At 45.9% G+C, this 23,837-nt stretch overlaps 1 protein-coding gene across 1 annotated transcript in view; it reads right to left on the bottom strand.

Annotated features, from left to right (window-relative positions):
* Positions 1 to 23,837, bottom strand: part of PLXNA2 (plexin A2) — a 222,950-nt gene that overhangs the window by 171,341 nt on the left and 27,772 nt on the right. Inside the window, 1 exon segment of the mRNA XM_010365623.2 lies at positions 18,174 to 18,356. Coding sequence (XP_010363925.2) covers positions 18,174 to 18,356 — 183 coding nt within the window.

The following is a 23,837-nucleotide window of genomic DNA, read 5'->3' as shown; positions in this document are numbered from 1 at the left end:
CCTTGTTCTTTGCCCATGGCCAGCAACAAACATTGATAGGAATCCCCGAGGTCCTACCTCACTCAGAAACGTAGCACATACCTGCAAGCGCCTTTGACTCACATCAAGAAGGTGCCTCAAAAGTGGGGCAGAGAGATGGCTCCTGTCCTAGGATTTCTTCCCCCTCCCCACTTTTCTTGTCTCCTTTTCTTCTTTTGAAACATTTATTGAAAGTCTTTTACATTAGCTGGTACTGTAGGTAGAGAGATAATGAATGCAGCCCTTATCCTAAAATCACTGTGTGTACTGAGGGAAGGGTACATACCCAAGGTACACAACATGTGATGATCAAGCAGACCTAAAATGTCATCATCTGCCATTTGAACCTTTTTCTTAAACAACAAAAAAACCATACTCCTAACCCTACTAGAAGAAATAGATGAAAGTAAGACACTTTGATTGAAGGAGGGTGGAGTTGGGAATTGGGAGTGGCTACCTAGAGCTCAAAGGCACATTTTTAAAAAACCATTAGACAGGTTGGGTGCGGCGGCTCACGCCTGTAATCCCAGCCCTTTGGGAGGCCGAGGGAGGTGGATCACCTGAGGTTAGGAGTTCAAGATCAGCCTAGCCAACAAGGAGAAAGGCTGTCTCTATTAAAAATACAAAAAGTAGCCAGGTATGGTGGTGCACACTTGTAGTCCCAGCTACTCAGGAGGCTCAGGCAGGAGAATTGCTTGAACCTGGGAGGTGGAGGGTTCAGTGAGCCGAGATTGTGCCATTGTACTCCAGCCTGGGCAACAAGAACAAAGCTCCATCTCAAAAAACAAAAAAAAAAAAAAAAAATTAGACAAAGGGTCTTAATATTTTAGGGTCATAAACAACTTTGAAATTCTAATGTAAGCAATGGGCCCGCTACACAAAAAACTAAATATACAAATGTTTGTAAAACGTTTTTCTGGTAGATCATGGAGCCCCTGAATCCTGGAACATAGATGAAAAACCCTGTGCATCCAACTACTGCAATATCCTCTTCTTACTGATTTTGTAAAGGAGGGTCATAAGGTTTTGGCTGCTGCAGCACAGTGAATGATGAAACCCAGACAGTCCTGGCATTGCTTCGTTTGCTCAAAGACAGCAGAGGCCCAGGGTTTGGAAAGCACAACCCTTTTTGTGCTCACATTTCCATGACAAGGGCATTGGTGTTAACATTACTCCCTCATAGCCCTAGGGCCCCTTGGTGCCAGAGATGATTTGTGCCTCAGTTTCCATACTCGTGTAATGCTACTTAGCTCACACATCTAGGCAATGATTAGTGTGGACAAAGGATGGACATCCAGGTTCTAATCTCAGTGTCATTACTGGGTGATAGTGACAAATCACTTGACCACTCTGACCACTTTCTTCACCCACAATATCACAGCCCATGGGGCTGTTAGGATTACAAGATGAGATCAAAACGGGCAATATATATATATTTACGAAAGCTCTTTATACAACTGAAACCAATGAATAAGTTTAAGGAGGTTACTATTATCTTGGCATTTAAGAGACTGACAAGGAGATTCATACCAAGAGAGTTGCTCTCAGACCTTGGAACCAGGGAGGATAATAAAGATCTTTTTCACTTAGAAAATGCAAATTGATGCCCAAAATATAAAAAATTTGTCTGGGCTGGGCACAGTGGCTCACACCTGTAATCCCAGCACTTTAGGAGGCCAAGTCAGGAGGACTGCTTAAGCACAAGAGATGGAGGCTGTAGTGAGCTATGATTGCACAACTGTACTGTAGCTGGAGTGACAGAGTGGGACCTGTCTCTAAAAAAATTTTTTAATGTAAAATAAATAACTGAAAATTTTATTTAAAATTTGTTTTTTAATTTTTAAATAAAAAACACTTGTCCAGGATCAGTCACCCATGAGTTCTGCAGGTGGGAAACAGTTAAGGGGGTTCATAGCTTAGGGCACATGGGGCACATAGCTCTGGACAATCCAGCAATGGTTTGTAATCCTGGAGTCATTTACTCCATCTTTTTAGGCCGATCCCTCAGCCAAGGAAAGAGACTGTGAGAACAGCCTCTTGCCACAGTTCCCCTGGTACTTTGTGCTCAGGTTGGGGGCCCCTGTCTGCTACTAGATGCAAATCAATTTCCAAGTTCACAGTGATGGGAAAACTAGAAGGCTCTTGATAGGGTCTGCCTGCTGTTAATGAGCTGATCTGAGGGAAAAGGCTGAGTGAAAATGAACAATCACTACCTAGAGTCACCGGAGTGCTCCATGCAGCCCGCCCGACGTATGTGTTTTATGCAGTGCTCAGGCTGCCGGTGCCTGAGGCCTGAAGGCAGGTTTATGAGATTAAAGCTCAGTGCCCAATAAATAATTTAGCAGCTCCCTGCAAAAAAAAGAAAAAAGAAAAAAAAATACACGCAGTATAATAGCTACAATCTCCAGCAGTCTGATGTGTACATACATTTTAAATGCACACCACTTTCATCTACATGTCTCTATCTGATGTGGAGTCCAAAACCAACTAAGGAAAAGAAAAAGAACACCATTACCTCCATCCTATCTACACATCCTGCCACCAAGATGGGGCAGATGAGAAACAAAACCCCGCCATGCACTAACTATTCACGGCTTTGCTGCTGTCCTTCTCCATCTCCCAGCCCTTCCATCTCCTTCTTTCCTTTCGATTGCTGTTTCGTGTGTGTAGGAAGAATCAGAAATCTCCACTGTTCTAGTATTCATTCAGAATTTGTTTTTATTTTCCCAAGGGCATCTTTTCTGGAGCAAAGCTGGCTCAAGGTGCTGTTTCCTGCAGTGTCCTATGTGACTTGCTTGTGGGTACAGCTCAAAAGGTGGTATAAATAAATATCACCACCATGGCCACCGGAGTCCACGCTGAAGTTTTAATCAGCCAGAAGTAGTGGCGATGGATTGGTAAGACTCGAACTTGGCAACAAGGGAGAAGAAGAGCATTGGAGAGTGGAGGAGGAAGAGGTAGGGGTAGGTGTTACAAGAAGAGTGAGTGGGAGAAGGCAGAGAAACTTCCAAGAAGTTGCTCCAAGATCTAGAAGCATCCGTGGGAGATGAGTGGCATGTAGTCATCTAGGTAGCAGCATGAGCTGGCAGTAGAAAATGATGCCAAAGTGAACCTTCTCCTTCTGATTGGAAAGTTGACTGGTTCTGATCACAGTTAAGGGATGCATGGCTTCACTGGGGGAGACAGGCATGAGGGAGAGCGGTAAGATTTCCCTCGAGCTTTTGTGGAGATCTGGGAGGGTGGCAACCTCTTCGGCCCCAGTCTCTTGACTCTCCTTCTGTGAGTAGGGGAGACCCACAGACCCACCAGGCACTGTGCTTGTACAAGACTCCACCAAGCTTATCCCACCCCCTACTTTTTGCACCTCCGTGGCCTTGGCTGCATTTACTGTCAGTGGCTGTGGTTTATCTCCCGTTGTTTATGGCCTGGGACAGGCTGCCTACAAATAGCTCCCCAAAGAGTGGGGAGATTCAGGCATCTGCCATTCTGTGAAGCTTTATCCAGAAATGAAAAGGACAGTCATAAAAAGTTTTTCTGGGGGGGTTAGGGGTGGGCAACATGCATCATAAAAAGTGTAATGGACTAATGCTAATACATAGACTGGCTGCAGCCCAGGGGTGTCTGCTGAGCTCAGACATAAATACTGGGGAGGCACCAAGGAGACAGTTTTTTTATTTCTTTGATTTGATGGTGGGGGGAGGTTGGGCATATTTTTTCCTTCACTTCTCTGTCTATGACCATTCCTCTGGGGATACCACCAATCTGTCTGAGACTGAAATTACCAAACATTTTACAGCTTCAAGCGGGGCAGCCATTAGACTATTGGAAAGACTGAAGGTACAAGGGAGGTGGTGGGTACATTATATGGCCTCATGGGGGAGTCTAATTTTGGGGTTTGGTTGTACTATACAAGATCTTGCTAGCAACAAGATAACTGAAGGGAGCGAGTATAGTTATGTTGGGCATGTGACTGAATGCATCTATGAGTAACCATGAACTTGCCCAACAGCAGGCACATTTCCAATATTGAAGGAACTGATTAATGTTTTCTATTTAGTAGGAACCAAAACAACACCAACACCAACAATCACCCAACAGGAATCCCATCCCTGCCCAACTTCAGTTATGAAAAGTAAAATACCTGTTTGGTAATTAATAAAAAATTCAGGTACTTGAGGACTCAACCGAACACACTGTTTCCTAGGGTTTTATGTTAAAAAAAAAAATTGTTCTCTGCTAATATTGACCATTAGCCAATTGCTTTCTAGCCACACACTTGACTTTAAGCATGCACTTAAACAGAGTGGGTAAATGTACAGTGTATTTGTGGGGCAGAGGACAGAAGTGAATGCAAATCCTGTGTTCAGGTAGCCTTGGTTTTGGGTGGTGCTGAGATGCTCTTTCTCCTTTCTCCCTATCATGGAGGTGCTGAACACCTGTGAGTTTGTGGTAGGGTCCTGAGAATTGAACAGGAGAATGGACTCAGTCCACCTAAGACCCTGGGTTGACTGAGAAGAAAGAGTAACAGCAGAAACCATGGCAGTGGGGGCAAGAAGCTCCTGTTCACCCTTGCAGTGCGTGGGGAGAGAAAGACTGGAGGCATTTGGAATTCAGATTCCATTGTGCCATTTGCTTTGGAGAAATTAATTTTATGTGTGTTGTCCCTGAGAATGGGTGGAAAATAAAGTGGTACTCAGAAAATGGGTGGCAAGGGCCGGGGTAGATGTTGGAAAAGAAAACTATCTCTTTTCTCCTCCGTATCTGGGTATATGTGAGGAGAAAGAAAAAAGGGAGGGCAGGGAATCTTATTAGGTGTACTAGACTTGTGCTAAGAGATTTAGAAGCTTATTGAACCTTATTATAATCTTTCTGAAGTAGGTAGTATTATCCCCGTTTTAAAGACAAGAACTCTCAACTCTGAATTGCCAAGAGGTTAAATAACTTGGCCAAGGTCATGTACTTAGTAAACAGTAGAGTTAGGACTTGAACTCAAACCATTGTCTTCTCTCAATGATATAAAACTATGAAAGAAAAAAATCAATAAATGATGGTTTAGAAGAAAAATTATTTTCAGTCTGAAGATCAAAACAGCAGGGACTAATGCATCCCTTGTGCCATCTGGTACAAATTATTATTCTAAGTGATAAAGGGAGGTCACCACATGTGCCATTGTTGGAAAAGGGTTAGATAACCCTTGGGCATGATGACACGTGATTACTCAGGCTGAGGGTGAATGGGGCATTGACAGTCACTGAAGCTGAACTGGGAGCTAATTGCAGGAAAAGACTGGGTTTCCCAGTGACTAAATATGCTGCAAATTTACCTGGAAAAGAATCTCAACATGAAAGAGAGCTAATCCTTGTGTGTGAAGTTAACGGGTTCTCTGTGGCCCAGGGAGCTCTCTGGATGGGGACCCTTGAAATCAGTTGTCAGTAGGGGTCTTGCCTAATCATCCACCTAGAAACGAGGCCCAACTGGGCCCATCAATAGGAGTTTGGCTCAGCCTCTTTCAAACAAGCTTAGGGTATGAGGAAAATTCCTCTTCCCTTAGTTGGCTAGTGTCTCAGCCTAAACTGACTCCCATTAGATTAGACATAAAGGAGAACTTCCTGGCTATGAGCTGTCTGAAGCTTGGCCATGAGTGACCAATATTGGCTCTGGCGTATCCTTTCCTAAAGACTTTAAAGAGCAGCAGAGACACCTAATTGCTGCCCACAGCACTGGGTAGGAGAAAACCCTCCCTCTAGCCTCACCTTTGCTTGCTGGTATTTCAGTAAAAGACCAATACAAATATAGAATGTATAATTTTCACATCATTCTTGGCAAATTCCAGGTGTGTCCCATTAGCAGAGTTCCAAGGATGCCATTTTCTATCAAGAAAAAGACACGCTGCATCGGAGTGCTTAGCTCAGGGCCCTATTAATAGCAATCCTAATTATATGGCTGCAAATTTAATTCATAGCAATGATTAGTGTCAGAATCAAAGGCATCAGGCATCAATATTGATGGAATTGCATAAGCCCCATAAACAGAGAACAAGCATTTGGGCCCATCCCCCCAGCAGTGGTCTGCTGTTAACTATTGCATTAATGTCTCTTCCAATTTTGCCAGATCAAAATGACTCCATTTCTCAGTGTTCTCCTTCTCCCCACTGAAACCTTTGCCTGGCCAGCTCTGAATGGGTATGACTGGCACACAAAAGATCCCAGACAATGTCTTTGAAGAAGAGCCCGGGGGCTCCGAGGGATGCATGGGTGATGGGCCCTGGCCCCACGCTTTACCCAGCAGCTTTTGGCCTTGTCAGCAACACTCCTTTGTCTCTCCTTCAGAAAGCTCATGGCAAACAGTGATGCCTGGAGAAAGGGGAGTCAGCTGGGGACTGTGTGTGGCACAAAAGGCTGCCACCCTGTGCATTGTGACCCAAGCTGAGAGGGGTGGGGAGGTGGAGGAGGAGGCCTGAGGAGAGGGACACAAGCAAGACAGCGTGTGCCGAGGTGACAGCTGCCATGTCCCGAGTTTCCAGGGCACCTTCACTCAAAAGAGTGCAAAGAGGTGGCCCTTCCCCCTCCTCTCATGCATCTTCTTGCAGCTCTCCATCAGGCAAGTGGTAGGCTATGAGTGGACGAATGGAAGCATAGAGAAGTTCAATTGAATGCTAAAAAGCTAGTGGTTAAAAGTACAGGTCTGGAGTCAGAGAGCTCTGGATTCAAATCCCAGCTCTCCAATTAGTAGCAGTGTGACTCTGCCAAGTTACTTATTTTGTTGAGCCTCAGCTTGTTATATATAAATGGAAATAAGACCAATGATTTTTACAATTTCCAGGGTTGATGAGGTTTAACTGAAACAAAACAAAACACTTAGCCCAGGCTTAGCATACAGTAAGTGCTTAATTTATAGTGGATCCCTTATGCCTATCCCCATCCAAAAATGTGGCATTCCTAGAGAGAGGACTAACATGTAAGACTTGAGGGTCCCGATTCAGTGTTCTTCTGATTTGTCAAAACTTCTTAGCTCTGAGGCAAGAAGTTAAATAAGTCTCCCTGCTGGGCAGGTTCTGGTAAGATTCCCAAGACATGTGGAGTGAGGGCTCAGGGATGCTGGTCACGCTAGATCAAGGTTGTATGGTCAGGCCTGGTACACGAAGCTCAGCTGGACTCTTGTTCCAGGGAAAAAATCCCTAGATCAATTTTAAGCTCTGCATAGAAAATGCCTGCATGCCAGAGAGGCCGAGGTCAGTCTGATGTTCTGCGCAGAATGTTCTTCAGGCCGGGCGCAGTGGCTCATGCCTGTAATCCCAGCACTTTGGGAGGCCAAGGTGGGCAGATCATGAGGTCAGGAGATCAAGACCATCCTGGTCAACATGGTGAAACCCGTTTCTACTAAAAATACAAAAATTAACTGGGCGTGGTAGCGCGTGCCTGTAATCTCAGCTACTTGGGAGGCTGAGTCAGGAGAATCGCTTGAATGAGGCAGTCAGAGGTTGTAGTGAGCCAAGATCATGCCACACTCCAGCCTGGCGACAGAGCAAGACTCTGTCTCAAAAAAAGAAAAAGAAAAAGAAAAGAAAAGAAAAGAAAATGTCCTTTAAAATGATATAGAGAAGGGCCCAAAAATTGGAATTCAAAAACCTGGGTTCTGCTCTTGCCTCTGTGGGTAAGAACCTGGGTGAGTTTCCGCAGATCACTCCACCTTTCTAGGCCTCAGCTTTCTCATTCACAAAATAGAACAATACACATCTTACTTGTCCAAAGTCAGTGACCAGATCAGTTTTCTGAGGTCCCCTCCGGCTACGAAGTCTATGATACACATTCAAGGGAAGACTCTTGATCTTGCTTGATCTTGATCTAGTGTCAATCTTATCCCCTGGGGGCCTTAACCCCAATTCCCCAGCCTCTTCCCCTGAATTGTCAAGCGTGGGAATTCCAGATTTGTTATTAAAGCCTGTTGATGCCATTTCTCCTTCCAGATTAGCTGGCGACACTCAACCTTTGCCATAGAAACCAGAACACAGGGTAGGACAGGGATGGCTGATTGGGACATTCAATGGCACCAGCTCCTGAACCTCTTTCCTGCCTTGGAGCTAGAAACTCTCCTGGAGGGTGAGGCCAGGAGAAGGGTATAACCACAGGAAGAGACTCAGAAGGCCAGAGCTCCAGATTCATTTTCACCACGTTCATCTCCATATATTTCCTGCTTCCCTGGACAGAGGGGCACATGTTAGCAAGAAGGAAAGAGATGTTAAAGTAGCCATAAGCTCTTAGTTTGATCATCTTGGGCTACACAAGTGACTTAGGTATATGCTGGGCCCATCTCCACCCTGAAGTATTTGTCATTCTGGTTCCAACTTCCACATCTTCCCTTGATTTACAAGTCAACCCCAAGTTAGTCCATAATCTCTGAATTTCAGAATCACCATCTGCAATAGAGTAATGAAATATCCCAATCCTTCTTTTCTTTTTATTTTGAGATGGGTCTCACTCTGTGACCTAAGTCACTCTGTGACTGTGGTTTGCAGTGGCATGATCTCGGCTCCCTACAACCTCCACCTCCCGGGTTCAAGCGATTCTCCTGCCTCCTGCTTCAGCTTCCCAAGTAGCTGGGATTACAGGCGCCCACCACCAGGCCCGGCTAATTTGTTTTTGTATTTTTAGTATAGATGGGGTTTCACCATGCTGGCCCGGCTGGTCTCGAACTCCTGACCTCAGGCAATCTGCCCGCCTTGGCCTCCCAAAGTGCTGGGATTACAGGCGTGAGCCACGGCGCCTGGCCTCCAATCCTTCTTGATCATCTGAAAATTAGATGGGATTAATGAACTAATAGAATCAAAGAGAATTTGGGACTGTGGCAGAAAAAACATGGTAACAGTAGAGGAGTGGTAGTAGTAATACTAGCAGGAGGAGTCACTCTAGCAGTAACAGAGATGGTAGCAGCAATGACTGCCATTTATTAAGCATCTACTACGTCAAGATCTGTGTTAGATGTTATGTATCCTCCATGTCCGATAGGCATAGCAATCTTGCCAGGCAGGCATGGGTGATCCAGATGAGTAAACTGAGGTCCCCTCAGATCACATAGTTCATCCAAGGCAGAGCTGTGCAGCACAGGATATTGTGGTTGGTGTGGAGGCATGCAAAGGGGGAGAATGGGCCTGTTTTAGTTAATTCTGCGAAACTGCAACTGGGCAACTGACACTTCCTTCAGCCCCACCCTGGGGAGGGGGTCAGTACATATTGTCTGGTGATATGAGACTGTGAAACCTCTCACTGGTGACTAATGCAACTGGATGCCAAAGTCCAGCAGGATTAGATTAGTTCGGCTCAGCTGGTCCCGTCTTCTAAGTATTTTTTCCCATGACTCAGGGCTAAGAGTAGGGGACAGGATTCTCTTCCTCCATCTGACCTTGCAAACATGTCACTGAAAAGGAGCCTGATCTGACAGCTTCACTACCCCAAGGAGCCAGGGAAGAAGTGGGGTTTTGGGGAAGCCTCAAAGATGGCAGTAATAATAGAAAGCACTTCCATGCCAAGCGCTACATTAAGCACTTTTTACACATGATTTTATTTAATCCTTACAACAAATATGCAAAGTGTTTATTACTACCCCACTCCACAGGAAAAAAAAAAATAGAGGTTCACAAGTTAAGTCACAATTGTAGCAATATTTAAGTGCACATATGCCCATGTGCCCAAGCTCTGCACTCTATCCCTTCCATGAATTATTTCTTTGTAATCTATTTTTTCCTTAGCACTTATCACCCACTAAACATACTATATATTGTGCTTACTTATGTTGTTTGTCTGACTTCCCACATTAAGATATAATTTCCATCAGGGCAAGCTTTTTTTTTTTTTCTTTTTGAGATGGAATCTCTCTCTGTCCCCCAGCCTGGAGTGCAGTGGTGCAATCTGGGCTCACTTCAACCTCTGCCTCCTAAGTTCAAGCAATTCCCCCACCTCAGCCTCCTGAGTAGCTGAGATTACAGGCACACACCACCATGCCCAGATAATTTTTGTATTTTTAGTAGAGATGGAGTTTCACCATGTTGGCCAGGCTGGTCTCGAACTCCTGACCTCAGGTGATCAGATTGCCTTGGCCTCCCAAAGGGCTGGGATTACAGCTGTGAGCCACCATACCTCAGCAGGGCAGGCATTTTTGACAGTTTTGTTTTCTACTGCTTTATACCAAGCTCCTGGCACACAGTACATATTCAATAAATATCAGTTCAATAATGAATTATGTCATTTAATCCTTACTGTAATCTTATGATGCAGGTACCAGAATTGTCCTCATTTTACATTGAGGAAATTAAAGCTCAGAGGTTATACAGCTAGTAGGATGGAGTCAGGACTGGATCTCTCCTAAGACCCTATACTCTTTGTTACGCAAATTAGTCCCTACTTGAAGGTAGGATAGTGGGCTAGGTGGTCTTTGTAAGTCTCTTCCAACTCAGAGATCTATGTCCATGTTCCAAATCCACAGACAGGCAAGGATTAATGGTGTAAAAGGGTCTGTATTTTCCTAAAGACAGGACCTCTGTAAACACCAGCACCTTGGCCTCTTGAAAATTTTGCATAGCCTATTTAGGTCACCTGGATTCTGCAAGCTTGAATCATGACGCCCATCCCCCCTGTCCCCAAAACACAGTTTTCTGTGTTTCACCTGCTCTGCAATAAAGCCCTGAGCTGCAGGAGCTCACTGTTAAGACTGCAAAACAGCCAGCTGAATACACAGCCTGATGCCTCATACAAGAATTGTCCAAGATTGAAGTATATTAGAAACGACACAAAAAAGTACAAAAAATAAATGAGTCTTTAGTTTCTCCCCTTTCAGAATGACTCTGGGAGATCAGGACCTCCTTCCCTGGGGTCTGCTGGGGCTCTGGATAGAGCCGACATCCCCTGTCTACACCTGCCATGGTCAAGCAAGGAGATGTGCTGGCCGGAGTGTGTGTGTCGAGGGGGTGGGAGTGGGGCATTCTGTAAATATGCCCCTTTCTTGTGCCAACCAAATGCAGCCTTTCCCAGCTTTCAGAAGACCAGTTCTGGGGACCCAAGAGGCCTATAAAACAACAAAACAAACAGCAAGCTTGGCGGCGGGAGCCCGGGCAGGGAGCCAAACTCATTACTAGGGATGTGGTGGTGAGCTCCCTGAACCACCACCCCACCCCTTCCATGCAGGCTCTGAGGAAGGGGAGAGGGTCTCCACTCCCCACCACCCCAGTGTCCAGCATTGCTGAGACACCTGGGAGAGTTAGGGTATCGGACGGGCGGTCTCAGGTCCCAGGAGAGCCACTAAGTCTCTTAGATGTGGACCTGTAGCTCTGGCTGTTTACTCAATCAAGGGTTCATACAGAGAGACAAGTGAATCATTTCCACTCAGAGGAATGAGTGGCTATTGTTTGGTGGGGCTGGCACAGAGAGAAAGGCATGTTTCTCAGCTTTTCATCCAACTTGGCCTTCCGTCCGCCAAGGCAACTCCACCCCACGAGAGGAGCCAAGTAACAGGTTAGTGTGTTTGGAGAGAAAGTCTAAAGGCCAATGTCAATATTGGCATTGGAGGGTGGGGGTGAGCATATAACCTTGGGTAAGACATTTAGTATCACTACAACTCAGTTTCCTACATCTGTAAAATGGGGTAAAAATGTAGGGGCGATCAGTACCCTCAGTTGAAGTATTTGAGGAAGATGAAAAGAACCATGGAAATGTATCTTATAAACAGTCAGGGTTATCAAATAACCGAGTACTAACCCCAGGGCTGAGGAGAGTTAATAGTTTGGTGCTCCTGATGGATTCTTTCCAACGCCTAAGCTGCTACTGCAAGAAGCTCACAGTTTTCCTGGCTTTGCTTAGTAAATCGTTTGTGTGATTACAAAGAGAAGAATAGAATTGGGACGTCAGGGCTTCCTGTGGGCCAGGGATTGGAGACCTTGGGTTGGTATGTCCCTTAGGGAGAGGCAGAAAGAATTTTCCTTTAAGAATTTCACAGGCATTTCATCGGCCACCATTAGCTAATGGGAAAGAAGGTAGTGCCAGAATAGGCTGGGGCCCTCCCCAGAGCTTGGAAAGTCTCTGGGGATTTACAAAAACATCCCAGGAGTCATATAAACAGAGACTGGTGGAGGAAGCAGTGGTTCCCTGGGCATTCTTGCCTGCTTCCCTGCTATACACAAGCCTGCATCTGATCCAGGTGAAGTAGATGGCTGTCTGTACTATTCTGGGGCCCTCCAGGCAACGGTGTAAATGCTGTCCCCTTCTTCTAGCCAACATTTCTGAGATTACCACCCCACCCTCTTCCAGATGTTGTTAACCAGAAAACAAACTCCTTTCCTGTTACCCACCAGAAGTTGTCCTGTTTCCTTTACTTCTCATGCCACTGCCATGCCAACCCTCCTCCTCCCGGCACCGACCTACCCAACACATCATACCTTCCTTCCTTTGCAACCAACCACATCAACAGGAGTCACTGTTGGTGTCTGATTCTATTTCAATTAGTACCAATAGATGTCTAGCATAGAATAGACACCCAATACATTTGAGATCACTTTCATGAGCACCTAATGTGTATCTGGCAGTGGGGATGGGGTGATGAATGTGAAAAGGAAGGTCCCTGCCCTCAAGGATCTGTGAATCTCAAGGGAGGTAGACACCTTAGCAGCTGCTCCCTTGCCAGATGCTGTGGGGTCTAGGAGGGTGCCATGCACAGTGGTTGAAGGGATAGGGTAAAGGACATGTCACAATGCTTGAGCAGCAAAAGAGGTTTCTGATGGGGATGGAGAAGAGAGCCAGCAGCATCTGCTGTTGTTTAAGGTCCCTGGGACTGAGAGGCTAGAGAGCCCCAGCAAAACACTACCCTCCAGCTTCTGTGAGGAGCCCTGCAGGGATGTGAAACCTGGGCTGAGGTGGCAGTTTAGCAGCTGCAAATGGAAGGAAGAAACCAAAGGAACTTCACCCTGAACCCAAGATAGTCCTTCCTTCCATTGTCCTGGCATCTTTCACTTGCTCAGCTTGACATCCTCCCTCTTTTGCCCCATGACATGAGCTTGATTTGCCACCTGTCTCTGCCCTGAAACCTGGAAAATCATGTAAAATGAGTTTCCAGTTCCTGTTGCCACTCTTCCTCCATCCGCTTTGGTGTTCGCACTCAGTCTGTATCATCTGGACTCTCACTGCCTATTCTTAACCAGGAGGGATGCTGTCATGAGGAACTGGACCTGGGCCCCAGGATAACCTGCTTTTCCCTCCCCTACATCTGGCCCCAGGCCTGCCTGTCCTCATCATCCTGGCCAGGCTTTGCCGTGTCTGTGCCGAGCCCCTCCCACCTGACCCTGAGGGGCTTTCTGCTACTCTGAGGGCAGGCTCAAAACCAGCCTCATTCCAAAGTCCACACCGAGGGGTCCTTGGTCTTCCTTTTTCTGCTCCTCTTCTCTGCCTCAGCCCATACTCCTTCATCGCACGCTTTGCTGACAGAGCCAGAGAAATAGTGGCAGCATCATTGAAAAGACCATGAGATCTGATGCAGGAGTCCCCTTGGCAGCACCCCTGGTTGGTGACCATCCAGTCTTTGCTTGCTTATTTCCACTGACTAGGACCTCATTCCCTCCTGAGTCAGCTCTTTCCATCCTGGGACAGTCTGGCTGTAAAAAATGTTTTCCTTATATGAAGGGGAAAGCTGCTGTGCTGTAACGCCTACCCAGTGGCCCTATTCTGCCCTCTGGGGTCACACTGAATAAGCCTAATTCATCTTCCATAGCTTAATGAATAAGCCGGCAGATTGTAAAACCAGATAATCACGGTTCTAGTCCTAGCTCTGCTATTTTATTTACTGTGTGGCTTTATTATTATTTTTTAACCTTTCTTGGCCTCCATTTCCTCATCTTTAAAATGGAGGTGAGAGCACCTACCTCATAGAGTAAAAGAGTAAATGAGTTAACAGATATAAAGCTCTTCAATAGCATGTGACATATAATAAGTGCTCAGTAAATTATGTTATCTAAAGACAGCTGTTCTATGTCCTGCTTTATTCACTCTTTTCCCTTTCACATAGCATGATTCCCACATCCGTTCAGCTCTTGTTTATCTGGCACTTGAGTTTGCTTAACACCCTCTTGTGATGTTATCTTCAAGGTAAAGTGGAGTCACTATGTCTCGTGACACAGAAGCTGTTCTTCTATTATCATGATGAAGACTAACTTTGTTAAAGTAATGTATCACACAGTTGGCTCATGTCAACCTCACGGTTCGCTAAAATCCCAAGATCCTTTTCGCTTGATCTCCTTAGGGCTTAAAGTCTCACAGGGGGTCTCCCTTCCCTCTTATCTGTCCAAGTCTTCCAAGCTCCTCTGCATGTTGGACCTTCATTGCATGTGCTTTGTACCTTCTCAGTGTGGCACCCAAGGTCTAGAATGCCCTTCTGTCCCCCAACTCATCACTTCATCTGTCTCATCTAGTCTATAAGCAGACCCTGGTAATCTTCCTTTTCAGTAAAGCCTTGCAGACTGATCACACTACAGTTGCTGTTTTGTTTGAATTATTCCACCCTTATGGTGAATCTTTGCATGTCTTCTTATCACCTGCAATGCACTGACCCTTAGCTTATGCAAGCATTGCACATATAGTTTTTTGGGGGGAGAGGGGGGACACAGTCTTGCCCTGTCACCCAGGCTAGAGTACAGTGGCACGGTCTAGGCTCACAGCAACCTCCACCTCCCAGGTTCAAGCAATTCTCCTGCCTCAGCCTCCTGAGTAGCTGGGATTACAGGTGCGTGCCACCACGCCCGGCTAATTTTCAAAGTTTTAGTAGAGACAGGATTTCACCACATTGGTCAGGCTGGTCTCAAACTCCTGGTTTTTTTTGTTTGTTTGTTTTGTTTTTGAGATGGAGTCTCACTCTGTTGCCCAGGCTGGAGTGCAGTAGCATGATCTTGGCTCACTGTAACCTCCATCTCCTGGGTTCAGGTGATTCTCCCGTCTCAGCCTCCCAAGGGGGTGGGACTACAGGCAGATGCCACCATGCCCAGCTAATTTTTGTATTTTTAATAGAGACGAGGTTTCACCATGTTGGCCAGGCTGGTCTCAAGCTCCTGACCTCAGCTGATCCACCTGCCTTGACCTCCCAAAGTGCTGGGATTATAGGCGTGAGCCACCGCGCCCATCCTCACATACAGGTTTTGGGGACTTAACCTTATTCTGTCTGTTCCTTCCACTTGTTTGCAGCTCAGAAGGCAGTGGTCTTGTCTAGGGTGCTCTCTATGCATCTTGCAGACAGCAGTGTATAAGCAGCTATGTGACACAGCACATAAGAGCGCCCTGTGGTCCTATCACTTCTAGCAAGTCTCTGCTTCCTCTAAACTTCCATACACAGGGACATCCTGTTTCTACAGGCCACAGTAGATGAGGGCTGGACAGCCTGACAGACGCCGGGAGAAGTGAGTAGTTCTGACGCACCCGCCTTCCCTTCCCTTTCCAAACTCTTAGCTATTTTTTTCTTTATTTTCCTTCCTGTGTTGAAAGAGCTATGGGGCCTGGACCATAGTAGGGTTTCCTGGGGACATTCCATAAATTCTTCATGGGTTATTTCTCTGGAGAGGGGTGGGAGCAAGTAAGTTGGTAGATGGGAGGCCAGCAGGGGCCTGGATATGAATGTCAAGTACCTCAAAGCAGCGTGGGTGGGAAAGAAGGGTGAGCTGCACAGAGGAGGAAGGAGGGGTATCATGAGCTCATAGAAACTGCCAAAGAAAGGCCAAGCAAAGAGTGAGAAGCAGCAGCCAACTCACAGGTCAGAACAAGCTGTGGGTAACCACGCCCTCAGCTTTGCCCTTGAACCTGCTGACTTGTCTCCACAGCAACTTGTCTGTCAGGGTTTCAATAAGGCCAGGAGAACTTGGCCAACTCAGGTGTGTGACTTGGAAAGATGCCAAGCAGCCCCTGGTGTGTGCTGTGCGCGATGCATGGAGATATGGGGAAAGGCAACCCAAGGTCCCTTTGTGTCTGGTTGGGTCCCTTTTCCTTTATTCACTTCTCATCCATCCATTCATTATACACTGATTCCTTAATTCACATCTAGATCTGAAGAGAGTGAAAGCACTAGCCCCTAGCTGACCTCTGTAGCAAGCCTGGACCTGAAGATCATTCTCAGTCTCCCTCCCTGGGCTCTAGAGCTGCTTCTTTAAGTAAAAATGGTGCCAAATTGGGTGTCAAGGCAAGAAGCAACTTGTCTTAGATCTCTATGCTTGGGCAAGTCAATTTTCTTCTCTGGACCTCAGTTTCCCTGTCAAATAATGAGAGTATTGGGCCAGGCACTCTCTAAGGTTCCTTAAAGAATGGTTCTGTTTTTCAAAGCAGTTTTGAAGCCTATCCCATGAGTGAACACTTGGTGAGGGGATTTAAGGGGAAGAAGGGAATAGTCCAAAAAGCATGACCCCTGCCTTTCATGGAACTTTCAAGAGAATCAAGGAGACAGAATGACACACATGACCTGGAGCAGTGACTGAAGGTCGGGGAAAGGTGCTCACACCAGCCTGTGTGGCTTCTGCTGGCCCTTAGAGAGCCTGTGTGCCATTTAGGAAAAGGTGGTCCCTATGGGCAGATGACTTAGAAAGAGAAGGCCCACTGGGCAGATGTTTATACCACAGGGTACATCATGTGACAGGGAGAGCTCAGGCTGGATTTCAACTCCCACTAGGCTCCTTAACACAATCCCCCTAGGCCAGGCACAATTTGCCCAACTGGATGTGGTGGCCCTGGCTGAGCAGGGAAGTAACCAGCTTCAGGGTTCCAAGCCAAACGGCTTCCTGGTAGAAGCCACTTTTAAACCTTAGCAGAATTTCACAGAGCAACTCCTCCCCTTCCCATTTTGGAAAAGCAAACACAAGGACCACATTCTTTCTCTCTTCCACGTGCTGAAAAGCCAAGCTAGGGTCTCTAGTCCCAGGCAGAGTGGAGGGCACAGAAGAGGAACATGTAGGAACTTCTACACAAGTGAGGAAATGGTTAAACGTCTTTGGTATCATGGGAACCAGAAGAAGCCTGGAGGGTTTAGCACTACTAGGTGAACCCAGACTAGTTCTTCTCACCTCCCCTGGCAGTAATTCAGAACAAGCAGAACATGGAAATTCTTCCTTGGGCTCACTCCAGGTTACCCTCCTTCCACATTTCCAAGCAGCATCCCTCCCAAGGCTCTAAATGGATTATAAGGAAAGAGCTCCAGGGTGATGTCAACATCAAAGGGTGAGAGGCAGCGAGGTCTTGCATGTTCCTTGATCCACAGGTGCTGGGACTAGGGAAAGGTGGCAGGAGGGTAAGCTTGGGAAAAGGGGATTAGCTGAGACCGGAAAGAATGTGGCTGCTCTAATCCCATATAATGAACCAGATTGTGCACCCTCTCTGCACCCTAGGCACTAGACAAGCAGGCACAAGCTGTTGGCTTCAGCTTGCTGCACAAGAGGCCTCCCATGCTGCCAGCCCCAGACAGCCTGTGCCCTCCAGCTGGCAGAAGTGCCCAAGGAGACACAAGGTAAAATGTCTACTTCCACCTGGCAGCTCACATCTGGGTGGGGAGCTGGGAAGGGAAGAGACTGTGATTGCAGGAAAAGGAAAGACTGGAGAATGGCGTTTTCTTCAGGCATCATACACCATCAGAGAGCAGCACCCACCGTTTGCCCCAGGTCTTAGAATTGGGACCAATAATCTGCTTCAACCAACTTCTCTGAATTCAACAAAGACCAGTATAATCAACTTGACAGGTCCTAGGGAGGGATTTGTGATGTTGGAGATTTATAATGTACGTAACCAAAAACTTAGTTTTGCTTGATTTGGGAATGAAGAGCAATGTGTTTTTTTTTTTTTTTTTTTTTTTTTTTTTTTTTTTTTTTTTTTTTTGCTTTTGCAGATGTATGTACCTTCTTCAAGTTTTTTCTTAAAGTTTGGGAAATATTGAAACATGCTTGCATTCCTTACATACCCAATGACTGAGGGCTGGAGGAAGCAGTTAGAAGCTAAGTCACAAAATTAACCCCTTCTTACCTCCCAATTTCACCTTCGTTCCCCAAGAAAATAAAGTTGCCTGTAGTTAAATCTCCACCAATAGCTACCTTCCAAGAGGGACTTTCTGCAGAGGAGCTGAATGTCATTGGGGCATCTGAGCTCATAGACTCTTACCTTTTTCAGCTTGCCACTCTTAGTCCCCACAAAAACCACGCTGTAGCCGTTGTAAACGTAGGAGGCCACAGAGGTCATGCGGTCCCGGCTGGTGGTGTACAGGGTCAGGCCCTCCACTGGAGTTGAGCCTCCCAGAGGCTGGTTGATGTCCAGTCCACAGAAGTTATCGTCGATGGGGACAGGCTGGAGGAAAGGGGAAGGAACTGGGGTGAGTAACAGTGGAGGCTTGGTGGAGTCTCTATATAACTCATATCCCCAACTTCCAGTCTTAGGACGCCAGGCCTCAGAGAGGCAGATGTGGGAGTTCAGGGGCCCTAACACATGCTGCAGACAAAATCTTCTCACCAGCTCACCCACAAATTCCATGTTGGTTCTTATGAAGCCAGACAAAAGAACAGGCAGTAACCTTCCACTCACCTGGAGTCACCTGCATCTACCTTTCTGCCAGGAGAACTAGGATCAATTTGTCAAGCTATTTATTTTAATGTCCCTCGGGACCATGGCATTCTGTGGGGATCTTTCTATTTCAGACAAGAGTTCCTTCAGTGCATAATCAGTCTAAAGGCAACATTACAGGATTTCTACCAGCCCAGAGAGGGTTTTTTGTTTGTTTCTTGGGCTGTAGGGTCTCCCTTTGGGCACAAGAAATTTTAGGCCATTCAACTATCCAGTTGTTCAATATTTACCAGCACCTCACTGGAGCCAACCATGGGAATTCTAGCTCCCTACTATCTTTCCATACTGGAAAGAGATCGGAAGTGTCATAATAATATTGGATAGTACCTTACACTTTGGAAAAGTTAATCTACATATGCCTCAATTTCTTCCTTTGGAATAATACCTGCTCACCTTTCTGATAGAACTGTGAAGGAACAAATGAAATAATGCATGCAAAAGATTTGTGTTAAGTTGTCCAGCTATTTCCACTATTGTGCATCATAGATCTTCAACAATGTTTGGGTAAATATAATAAAGAGAGAATTCTGGAGGTGGTGTCCTTTGTATTTCCAGCCTTTAAAGAGAGTGGTGGTGTGGCTCCATAATGTGTCTGTCAGGAGTGACCGGAGCACATTTGAAAGATCATCTTGAGCAAGTGAAAAAAAAAACTGACCAGGCATGGTGGCTCATGCCTGTAATCCCAGCACTTTAGGAGGCCGAGGCGGGTAGATCACGAGGTCAGGAGTTTGAGACCAGTCTGGCCAACATAGTGAAAACCTGTCTCTACCAAAAATACAAAAAATTAGCTGGGCGTGGTGGTGTGTGCCTGTAATCCCAGCTATTCGGGAGGCTGAGGCAGGAGAATTGTGTGCAAACCAGGAGGCGGAGGTTGCAGTGAGCTGAGATCGCGCCACTGCACTCCAGCCTGGGCGACAGACTCCGTCTCAAAAAGAAAAACAAAAAAAATTGCTGGAAAGAAAGTAGGAAGATCTTGATCCTATTCCCTGTTCTGCCACAAACTGGTTGTGAAAACTTGGACCAGTAGGGTCCTCCTGTAGGGCTGTTGAAGGTAATGTTAAATTGATGATTTCTAAGATCTCAAGATCTTAGGTCTCTCATCTAAAAAAGAATGAAAGACAAAGACTGTAATGCTTCCTGAGGCAGGGGCTGCTGAGGGGTTTGCATTCTGTATACAGTGCTCAGCACAGGGCTGGGCCAGCACGGATGCTCTGACATGCCCCAGTTAATGGCACAATGTGGAATCCTGTGGCAAAGGCTGCAGGATCTGGGCCAGAAAGAGCCCCGCGTCCTGTGGCAGCTGTTCCTTCTGGGTCTGCGAAGGCATCCCAGAGGAGGAAGGAAATGGCTGTCATAGGAATCATAGAAAGCAGCAGAGCAGCCTGCCCCCCTGCTCCCTTCAGCCTCCTCTCACCCTCACCAGGGAAGAGCAGGCTGACACATCATCACTCGTTGACAGCCTCATTTCTTTGGAATAATTGGTTTATAAGTTATGGCATGTGATTTTTTTTTTTTTTTTAAACCAAGGACTTCCCTTCCTTTCTCTTCTCAGTCCCAAAGGGAGCAGAGGCTCATTTTTTGTGGTTCCGTAGTGTTTTGTAGAGAGCTGCTGCTCCTGCTACTGGTAGGAATGATGGTGCTGCACTTGTGTGTGTATATTCTTCAGGAAAGAAAACAAATTTTTAGGTTAAGATGACTTTTGAACCTGGGATAATATGGAGCCTCGCAGAGCAGAAGGAATGAGTTTCTCAGAAAGGGAGTGAAGCTGTGGTGTGCTGAAGCCAGCTCACAGGGGATAGCTGTGCATTAAGTGACATCCCATGATGCTTGAAATCAGCCAGGATAGGTGTATTTATACCATGGCAATTGGCAGGGGCTACAAACCAGAGCTTTCCTCTCCCTCCCCGGCCTGCATAGAGCCAGTTATTTAATATTTACCAGCACATCACTGGAGCCAACCATGGGAATTCTAGCTCCCTAGAAAGGCTGGTCAGAGTTATCAGCTACACATTTTACATTTTGTACTTCTCTTCCTCATCTCATCCCTACACTCCAGGCAGTTACTGCCCTGGCTAAGAAGAAAGTGATCCAGATTTTAGTCCTTTCTCTACTGAAACCAGCTGTGTGACCTTCATATGTCATGTATCCTGTCTCAGCCTCAGTTTTCTCATCTGTAAAGTAAAAGTATTGGACCAAGTAATTGTCAAGCTTCCTTTGAGCTCTAAAAGTCCTTAATTTCATGGCTTCCATTTCTTTCCCACTTTCTGCAGGGCTGGTAAGGCCACAGAGTCTGGGCACAGGCATAGCCCAAGTCAGCTTTTGAGAAATGATGCAGAAGCAAAAACCTAGTAATTCTGGATTTTGCTACCATCTTATTGATTCTAGAATCTCCAGAACTATTAAAAAAAAAAAAAAAAGATTTATTCTCAGCCTAAGCCCTTAGGATTGGCTAGAATTTCTTTTCTCTTCAAGTTCTTTTTCAATATATTGTCAGATATTTCCAAACACCTGATGTGCCTTTACTTTTGCTCCAATGGTTGAGAGCTTGGTGTATGGCTTTCCTTGGAAACAGAAGGGCTACATAGAAAGAGCCTGGACTAAGAAGTAATATAGACCAACTAAATTCAAATCCCCACTTTATCACTTATAGCTGTGGAGATCTGAGCAACTTGCTTAGTCTTTGTGGGCCTTTGTTTTTTTTTATCTGTAAAATGGGGATGATAACTCTTGCTTTATGGGGTCATTGTGAGGAGCAAGTGAGATAACACTTAAATTGCCAAGCTTAGCCTTTAGGACATAGCTGCTATTCAATGAGTGATAGACCCCTTCTTCCTCCCTTTTCTGGGATCAGAGCTCAAATTTTTGATCTGAGATTTCCATGTTATTCCAGTCATGTTAAAATCAAGCTCTGTGACCACAGCTTCTTTCATTTATCCTTATTCCCCTCTAAGGCCACCAAAATATTTCTGGGTCCCCGGGTCTTGGTCCTTTGGACTGTCGGGATCTTTAAGGGGCCATTCCTCTTGCAGCCCCTGCACCAGAAGGGTGTGGTACTGAAGGGGTGGAGGCAAGGGGCTCTCCACTCTAAGGTCCCGGCCCCACTCACTGTCACCTCTCTCCCAGTGCCTTTCCTGTCCTTTTGTAACTAGCCCAGGCTTGTCTCTCTGCGCTGGAGCAGAGAAGAGTGTCATCTTCCTCTTTCCTCTTGCTCAGAAGCAGGCAGGAATCAGCAGTTTCCTCCTGACAAGGCCCCCACTGGGTTATGGGAACTAGGCTGGACTCTGCAAGCGTTTAACCCTTACAGAGGGTTACATTTCCTCTCCACTTCTCCCCATTAGTTAAGGCCAGTGGCCATATAATTTTGGTGTTAAAAAAACAAAACAAAACAAAAAACTAGAGACTAGTCTAGTCCAGCTTCCTCATTTTACAACAGTAAGATAACTAAGAAAATACCTGGCTCTTTACTACTGTGATTAATATTCATAATCATAGCTGCCCATTTATTGAATGCTTATTATGTTCCAGGTATTGTGCTAAGCACTTTACATAAATTTTCCATTTGATCCTCATACTAACCATCAGAAGAAGATAATATTATCTCTATTTTAAAGATGAAAAACTTACAGCTCAGATCAGGTACATAACTTGCCAAAGTCACACAAGTAGTAACTGGTAGGACTGATTTTTAATCCCCATCTGTTTTACTTCAAAGCCTTAACCACGACTCTTCTACCACACCAAGCAAATGATGACAGGAATAGAAGCATAGCCTTGGAATGATGTTTTCTTGCTTCAAGTACTAGTGTTTGGTCCCAATGGCAGGCACCTTTAATTTAGAGTACTCAGAAGGTAGCCATATGGGCCCCTTGGTCTCATATATTTTTTTCTAGGCTGCAGATCCAGAGCCCTCAGCACTGTGTATAGGAAACCTACTTTTGCACTTCTCACACTCCCTGTTAACTCCCTGTGTAATGATAAACCTAACATTTCCAGGCATGGTGCTAATCTCTCCATGTATTATCTCATCTGATCATCCCATGAGCTAGGCATTCTCATTCCCATCTCACAGATGAGAACATAGAGATGATAAGGTGCTTCTGAAGAAGGGAGGAAGAAACACAGACGGAATTTGAAGCCTGGCTTTTGTCTCAGAAGCTCAAACTCTTAGCCACTACATTATGTTGCCAGCTGTCTCTCTCTCTCTCTCTCGCTCTCTCTCTCTCTCTCTCTCTCTCTGTCTCTCTCTCTGTGTGTGTCTCTCTCTCCTACTAGATTTTAAGATCTGTCAGATTAGTGATCACGTCTTTCTTTTTCTTTTTTTTTTCTGAGACAGGGTCTCACTCTGTCACTCAGGCTGGAGTATAGTAGCGCGACCTTGGCTCACTGCAACCTCCACCTCCCATGCTCAGGCTTCCAGAGTAGCTGGGACTACAGGTGCACATCACCACACCCAGCTAATTTTTGGATTTTTTGTAGAGACGGAGTTTTTTCATGTTGCCTAGGCTGGTATCGAACTCCTGAGCTCAAGCAATCTGCCTGCCTTAGCCTCCCAAAGTGCTGGGATTACAGGTGTGAGCCACCGTGCCCAGCCAATCATGTCTTTTTATGTTTGCATCCCCAGTGCCTAGTACAGTGCCAGGCATTCAGAAGATCTTCAATACTATTTGTAAATGAATGGAGGGATGGGTAGATGGATGATGGTGGATGAATAAAGAGAGGGATGAATGGATAGATGGAGGGCTAGAGAGACAAATGGATGACGGATAGATAAAGATAGAGGCATAAATTAAGGGAGAAAAAAAGAAGGGTGCATGGATAAAGAGATAGGTGGATGAAGGGATGGAGGAAAGAATGAAGGGAAGGATCAGGGACAGATGAATGGAGGGATGGGTAAATGGCTGAATAGATGGATGGATGGATGGATGGATGGATGGATGGATAGAGAGATGCATGGGGGAGAGAGCTAAGGAGGAGGGAGGGATAGATGGATAGGAGAATAAAAGGAGGGAAGGAAAGGGGATGAATGGAGGAGAGATGGGTGGATAAATAAATGGATGGTTGGATGGCTGGATAAATGATGGAAGGAAGAGTGGATCGTGAATACTTTGATGATAGCACCATGAGCCTCTGACAGGGCAGTGCTTGCCACTGATTTTCTTGTCTCTGCTTTCCTCAGGTCTGGATTCTCAGCTTTTCATCCCCTCCTCT

Source organism: Rhinopithecus roxellana, chromosome 8, assembly GCF_007565055.1.
Source record: "Rhinopithecus roxellana isolate Shanxi Qingling chromosome 8, ASM756505v1, whole genome shotgun sequence".
NCBI lineage: Eukaryota > Metazoa > Chordata > Mammalia > Primates > Cercopithecidae > Rhinopithecus > Rhinopithecus roxellana.
This window is presented reverse-complemented; position numbering and strand designations above follow the sequence as displayed.